This window comes from Oryzias latipes, chromosome 10 (genome assembly GCF_053564925.1).
Source record: "Oryzias latipes strain Hd-rR chromosome 10, Olatipes_Hd-rR_3.1".
Taxonomy (NCBI): Eukaryota; Metazoa; Chordata; class Actinopteri; order Beloniformes; family Adrianichthyidae; genus Oryzias; species Oryzias latipes.
This window is the reverse complement of record NC_136246.1, coordinates 15,305,954-15,318,647: the sequence shown is the minus strand read 5'-3', so window position 1 is coordinate 15,318,647 and position 12,694 is coordinate 15,305,954. Positions and strand designations below refer to the sequence as shown.

Here is a 12,694-nt window from a genome sequence, read left to right as displayed (position 1 = left end):
ACAAGCAGAGCTGATAATGTTAGCTCCCTATGTCTATCTCCAACTGTTCCCAAACATACATGTAAATACAAATGCTGGTTAGGAACGAATGCCTTTTTATTCTTTTGGAATTAGTCATGCTATTTGTTTTATTGCAGATTTCTCTGTACAGCTTTTACTAGAGGATACAGTTGCCTCAAATACTGCTTTTTACATGTTGTAGTTTTACATATTCATAAATTGCCTCGACAACTCTGATTAGGGAAATGGCAGACGTGACCTGGGTTAATGGGGGTCGTGTTCTTGGCCATGAGACAATTCCTGCACTGAGGAAAAGAGGACACAAAATCTACAGTTGCTGTATAAAAGAAACCCTGTCAGAGACGGTTAAACTCCTTTAGTTCCTTTGTTTTTCTTTAACCAGTAATTCCATTTAATCACAGAGAGCCACCGGCTCAGTATTTTAGGGGCAAAGCAATTTTTCTGCAATGCACAATCTAAAAATCCACCTGTTCAAGCAGATAAACGGAGCTGTGGTATGATATGATATTCAGGAAAAAAGTAAAATGGTGAAGAAAGGACTGAACTCAAACTCATGAAGCCCTGAGTAAGAGGACACTACATTTGAACAGCACAAAGACAGATTTTCTGTCCTGTATGGACAAACCACAACACAATGTTTTTTTTTTGTTTATACTAGTGATGGGCAACTTGTAGAATTTTTAAATTTCAATAAACCAAATTATTTTCTGCTAGACAATTAATTAATTGGATTCTGTAAATAATTAATTAACTAAGAATACTCATTTTAAAGTACTGTAACATTTTTATAAACTTGATTTTTTTATACTTTTCTTAAGTAAAAAACAGGAACAGCCTACCTCTTCAAAATTCTGGATGTTGAAATAAAAAAAATGGTTAACTCTACAAATTAATTTAAAATACTTTGTAAAAAATTTAAGTAGAATAAAAAAATGCAATTATGTTTCTAAAACAAACAAAAGAAATGGATCTCAGAATGGCTTTCCAGCAAAAATGTCTGCAAAGCAATGGCAAAAGTTCATCATCAAAGTGAAGTCAAACTGATTCAGAGGTAGTGACTAAAGGATTATTAGATTAAACTGAAAGATAAAAAACAAGCAAACACAAAAGTACCGTAAAATACTTAATACTGTTATTAGGATAAAGCCATGTTTATTGCTTATTAGAAATTGTTACGCAGCTGTCAGGCCAGGATAGTCTTAGCGACTTTCTTTGAAAATGTACGATAAAATAGGACAACCCTTTCTTTGTCCTGCAATAGGGAAATTTCAATGATGCAGCACACATGGAGATAATATAACAGTTTTAATGTGTCCAGTTAAATTAAAAAAAGAGAGAAAAAAAACTATCGCATATTTACAAAATCTTACAGAGAGAATTGCAACAGGGGTCGATAATGTAGAGTAGTTTAAGTGACTAGAGCATAGATTGAAGTGACTAAAACCACCAAAAAAAATTCATTATAATTTAGTTGTATGGTTCATCCAGTGGTATTGAAGCCTCTCATCTTATCTCTAGACCAAACCCCAGCAAGTCCTTGTTTTGGGGGCCGTATAGACAGATGATATATACCCCCAAACATGCCTTGGCATGCTAATCCTCTGACTATTGTGTATTAATGAACTTCTGCTTATAAGCTCTAAACCATATCTATGCACAGCACACCTTCCAACCTTTGCTTGCATTGTAATTTTACACACTTGCGTTGTGGGTGTTTTTGTTGTTTTCTTATTCTCAGTCTTGGTATGAATCCCTTAGTAGATCAGATTAATTCCTAAACAGAAGTTGAGGTCTAATGTGGGCTGGTTTTAGATGTAGGATTGCATTTCCCCTCTATAACAGATCACCCATCATCCCAAACATCCCATAAAATGATGGTGGCTAGCTTAAATCAGTTTTCTCAGTGATTACAGAACCACCATGACTATAGCGGCCATGCTTTAATCATTCTTCTGTAATGACAAGTTTTAAGACTTTTTGACTAAAAAGTAAAGAAATGCAATTAAAGGCAATAAAACTTCTGAGAATGTTGATTTCAAATGTCTTAATCCAACATCGAGAAACACATGGGCTGTTTTCTTCTAAATATAAGCTGGATCTCAAACTGGCATTATCCTAATGAGCTGTGCACACAGCATTCAGCTTTAAATTAATGCAGAAAAGTTGTTTGCAAACAGTTGCACACTTGAATTACAATTAGGAACCTATATGGCCTGGAGGAAGACGCTCAGACATCAAGTTTTGGCTACTTAGTGGAAGATGTTAAATACACTGTTCATTATAGCAGTTTGCGTGCAATCCTACATGTACAAATACATATCTCATTTTTACAATAGGGGCCAACAAAATAGTTTTGAATCCACCTGCTACAAGAGTCACCGGCTGTCTGCTGTTGGGCTTTGAGCTGCACGTGCAGAAAATCGTTGAGATGCTAAAAAAAATCCTTCCTGCTAAGGTTTGAAAAACAAAGGTATGTTGAATATTTAGGTGATAATTAACTGTAGCTTTACTGCTACATAAATTATCCTTTCACACGTTTTTTTATACAGACAGTTGACACTTTGTTGGTGTGAAACATCAGTAGCCACCTTTTAAAAGCAGTAAATTGTCATAAATGGTTGTTTAGTGTACCGCAGTAAGTTCACAAACTGCAGTCGACCGTGTTAAACCGCACTGACACTTTCCATAGCTCTATTTTATATTAAGGAGACTTCAGGGTTCAACCTTGAAGATTATTTAACGTGTCTTGAAAAGTGGTAAATGTGTTCGGTTTCTCATCATTATAGATGTGGAAGTTAAACATTTCTGACATTCGTGGAGGCCACCAACCTGTGAAAAAATACTTCTGAGCCACAGCATCCCAGAGGTACAACACTGACATATGGTGGCCTAGAAGACAAAATCTGTGACAGGTTTCTACTCTGTTTAAAAAAAAAAAAGTCAAATTTATGTACAGCATCATTTCAGAAAAGTCTAGTATGTGGCAAATCTGAATGAAAATATACTGGTTTACGGCTTCAATTAGGAACTGATGATGACCCAAAAGCTCTATTTCCTGTTTACCCCAGAGGATTTCTAAAAAAAAATACATGTTTCTATTTGCTTTGTTCAGCCATAGGAGAGTTTTTCATTTCACCTCAGCTCCTCTTTAATGAGTTTGTGCTCAGAAAAGGCTGCTTTGTTTCTGGTTCTTGTTAATTTTCTTTTTCAAGGGAGACTTTTCTTTTTATTCTTATTTATGGCCGCAGAAATAAAATCATTTTCAAAACATACCCACAAAAAGACATCTGCAGTTAATATTCACAAAATGATTATGTTACTAAAACTTTGATATCTGCAGACCTTTATGAATGTTTAACTTATTTTATTTCTACTCTGTATGGACATTTATTTGTATTTCCTAAGGCTTGTGACGACAGTGCTTATGCTTAACAATCTTTTTACCTCCAAAGCAGGATAGCTATCAAGGACAGAATGATTATTTGGTCAAAGTTACAAATCTTTTTTGTAATTGTTTGAAGCTCTTTTGTTGTTTTGAGAAATGCATTTGTCCTTGCTGGAATAATCATTTTTCTTTTCTCATTTGGTTTTCATTTTTCTTTCTTTATGTCAATTTGTACCATTTTTGTGCAAATGTTATACTTGTAATAATTAAAATGGTTATACATTTTCACTCAATATATATCTAAAACATATGATGGATTGGTAACTATCCAGGGCGAACCCTGCCTTTGCCTAATAGTGGCTGGGATAGGCTCCAGCAACCCCATGACCCTGAAAGAGAATCATTGGATTGAAGAATGGATAAAAAGAAAAATGAATGTTCAAAACATGAAATAAACACTCAATGCTTTTTTTTACTTGATGTAAAGGATAACTGTCCTCTCTGTCCTTAAAAACCATTACTGACATATGCTTTTTAAACTTTTATAGATTAAAAATTAGAAATAGTATTTTATGATGTTGACACCTTCAATTATTTTTTTAGACATTCGTGTTATTATTTTTTTATTTATTTTTTGCTTTGTCTTGGGCTATGCTGCATGTAAATGTGACAAAGCCTAATTTCCTGCCCTTGAGTTTGCTGTTGATATGCAGCCTTAGCTGGATTCTCCTTCAGATTGAAGTGAGAAAATAATGTCGGCAGGTGTGCGTTTGATCTAACTGAATGACATTTACCCAGGTACCCTTGAGACTGAATGAGCACTGTGAAGACCTTTTGTTGCCTCACCTCGCATGGAAATAAGACAACTATCTAAAGCTGAATAAATAAACGCTTGGTTCCTCATCAGAGAGTGTGATGCTGGCAAATGGAGATGGATACCAAATGATTTTTATGTCTTTTTTTTTTTTTTTTTTTGTTCTATTACACTCAACCCTCACATCTGTCTGTCCCCAATGACTGCCTGATAAACACTATTGGACCAGAACTGCTTTTGTCGTTCTGGACTTTTCGCTCTAAACAGCCTTTCCCTCCCACTCTTGGTGTTTGTTTCATTCTTCACCTTGTCTCTACCCTTACCTCACTCTAATTAACACCTTCTGCAGGCTCGATCAGCCTTGGTAAACCCCCAAGGAAAGAGCTGGAAAAGAAGGTGGTGAGAAAGAGACAAATACAATAAGACATCAGAGAAATCAAGTGAATAAGTGAGAAACTGTTGTGTAGTGGCACAAAAACAGATAAAGGAAGCAGGTTTGGACGCTTGCTGTGGTACGTGCAGCCTCCTGATGACAGAGTATAGAGGCTTTCAAAACGAAAACAGGTGCGGTGGTTAGAAAATATGAACTAACCCAGAGAGAACAACACAAACAGGCTTTACATAGACCATAATGAACACAGTGCGACGCATCCGCACAATCAACAGCTGTCTAAAAACCATCTGTCTCGTAAATCCATCAGAGGCCCCGGGACAACATCAAACAAGGCTGAAGCTCTCGAGGTGCCGCTCCGCATGTGTTTATGTGCGCGTGCATGTGAAGTGACAGGATGAGAGCATGCAGCCCATTTTTTATGTCTTGCATCTCAGCTGGTGTTTACCAGCCAGGGTGGAGCTTTAATGTGGAGACACTGACTTCGGCAGATCATTTCAGGCGAGCAAATGCACTGTTATAAACCCACAAATGAATGCACACGCATGCAAAGATCCGCACATGCTGGAGTGCCACTCAATAATTCACCGCAGAGAAGACGGCATCAGATAAAATGAACACTCACGCACAAACACAGGGTTAAAAAATGGCCGTGTAAGCAAGTTAGTCTGAAAGGTGAGAGCTGCTTGAGCAAATGAAGACAAAGAAAACAAACACAGCCAAATGAAGTCTTTGACAAAATTTGCAAGCCACACACACACACACACACAGGTTCAGCAAAGGGTGAGTGTTTTAATGAATATGGCTGCTGCATTAGTACTACAGATTTATTACAAATATCGATTAACCACGGGCGTGTAAACGCCACATGCATAAAGCAAAGCACTGAGTCAACAAAACACTGAAAAATGACTTAATATCCACAGCACTGCACAACAGTGAATTATGAACTGTTGACTTTACACCTGCACGGACAAATACAAAGAACAGGGAAAAACAGACGTACAATAAGAGCATTATGCAAAAACATTAAGCACCTGCCACAACAACAAGCAACCACTCACTTAGCACAAGGACAAATGTAGGCAGACGTAAAGAACATAAACACAGCCGAGCACAGCCTGTCAGATGAATTGAAGGGAAGTGTAGAGGGGTCGGTGTTGTGGAAAACTGATCGTAAAGACTGAATCCAGAGCAGGTCAAACATTCAAAAACCTGCTTGTACGTGATCTCAAGTGAAAAGCATAGTCAAAAAGCAAAAACCCAAACGAGACTTTCCTCTTTACAGCTTTTCATCCCCATTCACTTCACTGATCAAACACATTCTGGACTCTTTTTTTTCTTGGCAATCCTTCTTCTCCCCTAAAAAATATCGCTCTGTATGGTTTTGGCAGCATCATCTTAGTTTTACAGAAAAACAGTTATTGTCTGGTAAATTACTGCAACACAAGTCAAAGTGGCAGAATATGTCTCTTCTAAAGTTAAGTGACAGATGGGACAGTGATAGATGTGAAATATAAAAACGAGTAGCCATACAACTGTTTTTTTGTTTAAATATCTAAAAAAGTGCAACTATCCCTGTATAACAGGAATTGGAACAGACATTCAGTCTGAGGGGCCCATACAGTGGTGTGAGGCTGTAGATTGCATGGGGGCTTTTAACGGGCATCTCTAAACAAGAGGTCTCAGGATCCAAAATGCCAAAGAACCGCAGTGAAGCTCTAGACTTTTGCCTTGAAAATGACTTGTAAAATAGTTTTGGTTTAAAAAATAAAGTTTATGTTAGCAAATACATTTTTGTTCACAACATGCCTTTAATGTTTTTTTTTGTTGTTTTTTCTTAATCTTATCCCAATCTAGCACATATCTTCAAGCGCACCTTACAGCTAAAACCTGGACTGATTGGTACTCACCTCCACCTCCTCCAAGAAGAGTCTTGTTTGCTGAAATAGAGAAAAAAGACACAAAACATTTAACAATTTAAAGAGCTTAACAATTTCAACCAAAACAGATATGAAATAAGATGACATAGAAATTAAGGAAAAAAAATTCTATCTATTTTCTTAACCAGTTGATTCCCTGTCAGGGTCACGGGGCTGCTAGAGCCAATCCGGCTACTGCTGGGTGAAGGTGGGGTACACCCTTTACAGCTTTCCAGCCTGTTGCAGGGCCACACAATCAATCGCACACCCATACACACTTACAGTTACACCAAGGGGCAAAAGAGTCACCAATTAACCTATGATGCATGTCTTTGACTGTCGGAGGAAGTTGTAGTGCCAGAAAGAAAAAGAAAAAACTGGTGCACGTACAAAGGAGAACATGCAAACTCCACACAGAAAGATCCCAGCCGGGATTTGAACCATGGCCTTCCCACTGTGAAGTGAGAGGACTAACCACTGTTCCACCCACAAAGACTTCAAAGTGCTTGAAAATTTGGACATTTGATTTCTTACAATGAGATCAATATTAACACCCACAACAGCCATGCTAAATTACACAGATCCAAAGTTTGGGAACTTTCTGCAACTTGACTGAAAAGCAGCATTCAAAAGAAACAGAGAATAACTAACAACCTCACATGCATTGATCAGTTTTAATATAGAGCTTTCTCTCCCAACTGATCCTCAAATTGGGCCATATTTCTGGCAGATGTACCTTAAATTTACACACAAAAAAGTTGCAACTACGTGTTACCAAATTTTTCAAAATACTTGGTCAAAAATAGAATAATCTGATTTTCAACTTTATTTTGTTTATCTGTTTAAAAAATAAAACAATAAGAACCAAAAATTATAACCACATCTGCTAATCCCTATTTTACCTCCAAAAATCTTCTTAAACGACAAATTTAAATTTATTGATAAAATCAATTTCTCGCTCAGCCACACGTATCACCCTTACATAACATCTGAACACCCCGTGCATGCAGCATTTGCGTGCGTTCAATAAGGAGCCAGTACATGCACCTTACTAACAACTAGAGTGTGGAGTATGAGCATCAAATGACAGCCTCATCTGTACGTCATAAGTGTAAATCGTAAGTGTAACTTACATTATCCTCACAAGCACTTCACAATAGATTTACTATACACGCACAACAATTTGAACTTCCATTTTCATGGTGTTCCTTAAGGTGAAAGCATCAAGGGAACAGCAAGATCACCTTCACTCCCCTTTAGATGCAGTCGCACCTCTCTACGACCCTCCATGGGCCTGGACAACCCAAACACCTGCAGAACCCCCCGATGGTTGCATGTGACAAAGGCTTTAGAAAACATACTCAAAAAAACACAATACCTGATTTTTTCCTGTACGTATTTGCTAAACTGTTAAAATGCATTCTTTAGTCATCTTGTACCAGGACCCGCCAACAAATCTTGTAATGATTTTGTCAACCAGTGAATATAATTGACTATATTGCCATTAATTTAGCTAAATTAACAGGTTATCAGTCAATTTGCTACCAGAAACGTACCGTGAAACACAAGGCTGCAGTAGAAGAAACAAGAACAAATCAGAATGAGGGGTGAATGAAAGTCAAAGCACAACAGAAAAACAAAATACGGTGTTTCCTATACAAACGGAAAATTATACATTTATATTTAAACCATGGCTGCTTATTGTGTAGAACATAATTATCTGCTTTTCTTAAAAAAGTCACTGCACAAGCTTTAAAGCCTTAACTTCTGGGACGGTGATGAGCTTGGCTGCTTTGAACACATGCAATGCCCAAGTGTTTTCTCACCTGCTTATCTAAGAATATATGAAGTCAGCAGCGCTAACTTTAGGATATCCACAGCTCCCCCAGGAAACTCAGACATTTCCAGAACGTCAGGCACATAATTTTTTTCCCCAAGTATTTTGCTTTTCTTTATTGCATGGGAGTTTTAGCTCTGTGATTAGAGATGAGCTAATAGTCACAGAATCACCCCAACGAGCTGACAACACAAAGAAAATCCTTTCATGTTTTTCAGGTAATGTTTGTAAGAAGGCAGTGTGTCCAAGCAGACGTTTTGAAGGAATATGCTGTCAGAGATTAAGAAAATGAGTAACTAATCCCTTAGATTAGCTGGCAACACAACATCAACTCATTAACAGTAAATGCTTTCAAATTTTAGCTTATAAACAATCAGCGCTCCTCTGTGGACATGAAACATTGTCTCATGTTTAGCTTTAGACAGCATTCTCAATAAATGGCTGCACAGGTTGTATAGTTTATTGTCGAACTGGAATTAAGCTTTGGAGGGAAATTGTAGCGATTTTGCTGATGAGCTGCAGGCTGAACAGAGCGGTTCAATATCAAACACTGGGTTTTGTTAATAGATGTCAGACTTGTGCCTAAGGCTATGTATGGTCCAAACCCTCAAGAGGTGAGAAACAAATGTGCCTGAAGGAGGAGCAGCAGACTGACACCACAGCTGTCACAGCGGTACAGGCATGGGTGTGAAATGGGGAGCTCACCTGAGAGAATATGATTGGCTCGCCTCCTCTTTTATTCCCTCTCAATCATTACAATGTAAAAAATTTTGTCCACAATATTAGGAAACATTCCTTTTCAGCCTATGTTAAAAACTCTTTTAAAAGCTATTTGTTGCTAAAGCAAAGGGACAATATTCAAACCGGGTCACTTATTGAGTCTTTTATGGAGGTTTTTTTGACCGGAAAGGGAAATGTCCGTGTCTTTAGCACAAAGGTGTTTAGACACGCTGAAAGATACATACAGAGACGTTGGCTATTGCTCTAAAAAACAGATTTTGTAAGAATGGTAACACCTGTCATCATTTTAAGTTTTAGGACAAAGAAGTACTGTACACAAAAAGCAAAACTTAACAAAAACCAAACAAAACACTACAGCTACCCTTAGTCGGGTTTAAAGTCATGTTTAAAGTTCAGTTTCTGATAAAGGTAGACAAGCCCCTAAACATAAGCATACTTAATAAAACTACTTCCTGTTTACATCAAACACCCTAGGGTCAAAGTATAATGTGCTTCCTTTCAAAGAAGACAGGGAAAGTCAAAGAACAAAGAAGAAACGGATGTGCACAATCACGCTGCTGATGTGGGAAGGGGATGCTGCATGACAAACTGAAACTATTTTTGTTAGAAGGACTTTGTGGCAAGCAAAGGGAAAAAGAATCACCTAAAATCGGTCATTGTCCTTTTAAAAGCTCTTACCTTTTACTTCCTTGTTGAGGCTCATTTTAAAACTGAAGGAAGAAAGATCAGTTCAACTGGTAGCCACTGAGAGTATTTTTATACCAGTAGGTCAGTCCTCCATCCCTTAAATGTAAAAACTTCACAACAGGAACACTGTGACCCCAACACTTTTTAACAATCGAAATGGTGAAATTCTCCTTTAAGACATTTACTTGTTCTTTAATGATGAGGTCATCAGATTGCCCTACTGGACTGCAACCTATTGAGGTTTTTGTTTTTTTCCACTTTGGATTGTATTTATGTATATTAACACAGCAACTGGGCTTTTTAAGGTTGATGAATGTTTGCTTAATAAAACAACAAACACTTTGGGAGCCAAAGCATCAGTAAGTTTGTGACCGTTTGACCAACATCATCCTTTACTTTACTAGGCCCGATTTATACTTCATAGTGGTTTGTAATTGCTTGAGTCGCATTAGTCGTAAGGCCGTCTGAAGGGAATCGCCCCAGTTTCTGCAAAATGTGGTAGAGTCTAATGAAATCATCCACGATTGAAATTTTACACCCATAGTACAATCATATGCATATTGAATCATTTAACCTATAGTCATTTTGAGCGATTAGAAGACACAATGGCGGAGCAAACTTGATCCAGAAAATTACTGTTCCAGGATTTCGATGAAAAGAACACTATTACAGCATTCTGAGTACAATATGGGGTAGACATTATAATTTCAGTTCCACAAAGTAAAGGAACACAACATTTTCACTACATATTTACTTTCAAATGCAACTACAACTTCAGGTGTGTGTCATGGAGCAGGTGGCAAATCATTTTAAATGTAACTGTTAGGAATAATTAGAAACAGAATCATTTCAAATGTAACTTCTAATTTTTAAAGTATAGGTATGTTTTGAGACTTTTAAGATACAATTAAAATCTGACGAACCACCTACCTTGTCATTACTGCACCAAAAATTACCCACAAACTTATTCTTATAGAATTAAGCATTATCTGAAAAATTTTGCACATGAAAAAGAAACTTTATTATATTCAGTATCTCAAAGATTCCTATATATCCCTTTAAATGAAATACTAAACCACTGAAACCCTGGAGACAATCTTGTAAAGTAAGATGTAAAGTAAGGTAAAGCAAAAACACCACTCAGAAGTTTGTTGTAGTCATCGCGGACGGTCACAAGCGAAACCATCCAGACTTGGTATGAACCAGACCACACGATTGCAGAAGGGAGGCAATATGATTGATGCAATGGCCAATAGTTATGAAATATAAACCAGGCATTACACAACTCCTGAGACGGTAAATTAGATTTACCATCTCAGGAGTTTATAAAGGAGGTACTGTACATTTTTTAAAGTTTATTCATTCAAATACAGAATTATAATTGAGAATAGATACCTTTTGAAAGCTTCAAAAGATCTTATTGAGCATGCTTCAACCAATTATAGCTTTCTTTGTCACTCCTACTTCTAATTTTCAGCTAAGTTTAATCCAACCAAGATTTCTTCAACTGCAGAGCTGAAAAAATGGTTTCAAATTAGTCTAACAAGCACATGTCATATGACCACACGGTTTGTCCATCTCTTCCATGTCTGTTGTATTTTCATGGCTTTATTCAAAATTTAAAATTCTACATCAACAATTTCTATCAGCTTTTTCAAAGAAACTTCCCAAAAACAAGTTTAGCAGTTAGTAATCTTCTCACAAAGGTAAAGTTAGACCCAACAGATCGAGTAAACCTCAATTGCCCACATGAGGTGGGTGTTATTTTTCAGGTAGGCAGGTAACTGCTCGATTCAACATTTCTTTTTGCTGCGTTCGTCCACAGTTTGATTCAGAGCAGGTTAAATACAGCTTTGTGGAGCTGCCTGCTAGAACTGAACACAATGCCACAACGGATGTGTGGGTGAATAAAAAAAAATGGAAAAGAAAGAAGTGTTGCGGGGCAACCCATATGCTGAGTGGTCTAGGGCTGATACCCCTCTGGATGAAAATGCTCTCAGTAGCAGAGTTTCTCTTTCACACCTGGCCAGCTGGGTCTTTGGTGCATGCTATTTCCTCAGTGCCTATCATTTCCCTGCTATCTAACCCACTTTTCCTGTCCACCTGTAATACAACATTTCTATAAAAACAAGACAAAAGCAAAGACAGAAATAAAACTCTCCCAGTAAAGAGCAAAAACTTCAAAAGTGCCTATTTGCAATTGTTATCACCATTTGTTTTTCAAGGCTGCCATCAGTCTGTAAGACCCTCCTTTAGAGGGTCGAGGAACAGAGAATTTATTCTTTTTTCATGTCTTTTCTCTGCTGCCAGTTGTTGCTGGGGGAAACGCAGCTTCAAAAGGTGACGTGTTAGAGTTAAGAAACAAGTCTTACGTCACCCAACCGCCTCAATGAGGCGAAGGAAAAGCGTCTGAAAATGTGGGTTTGATTCAACAAACAAATCATGTCAAGGTGACCTAAAACCAATCTACACTTTAAAAACAAATAAAAGTCGTTTCTGAGAAGATGGAAGTGTGAATAGAACTGTCGTGTTGGATCCTCCGCACACATGATCAACATTTAGGTGTTCCGATGAATGAGGAAGAACCAAGGACATAGAAGAATAAAGAATTCTGGGATAGACATTAGGGAGGCAGTCTGATGCCCAAAGGAGGCTGTGACTAGAAAGACACTGTTGACTTAAGACACAGCTGGAAAAAACTGACCTACTTTGAAGCAACATCAAACTTTGAGGGATTTTATCTACCTTTTGTTGTTTGGTCCATAAATAGTAAACATTTTGATAAATTCTGATTTTTTTTTTAAGGTGAAAATGAGAAACATCTGGCCATATTAAGTGCTACACAACAGCCTGATAAAAATCTAAAACGAAATACAAAATTATTTTGTTAAAGAAT

General features: G+C 37.3%; 1 protein-coding gene across 4 annotated transcripts in view; it reads right to left on the bottom strand.

Moving 5' to 3' along the window:
• The window catches only part of macrod1 (mono-ADP ribosylhydrolase 1), a 156,535-nt gene that overhangs the window by 64,442 nt on the left and 79,399 nt on the right, over positions 1-12,694 (bottom strand). For all 4 annotated transcript variants that reach the window (XM_004073156.5, XM_078954078.1, XM_078954080.1 and 1 more), the window contains exon 4: positions 6,525-6,554. In XM_004073156.5, the coding sequence (XP_004073204.1) occupies positions 6,525-6,554 (30 nt within the window). The remainder of the gene's footprint in view (positions 1-6,524; positions 6,555-12,694) is intronic.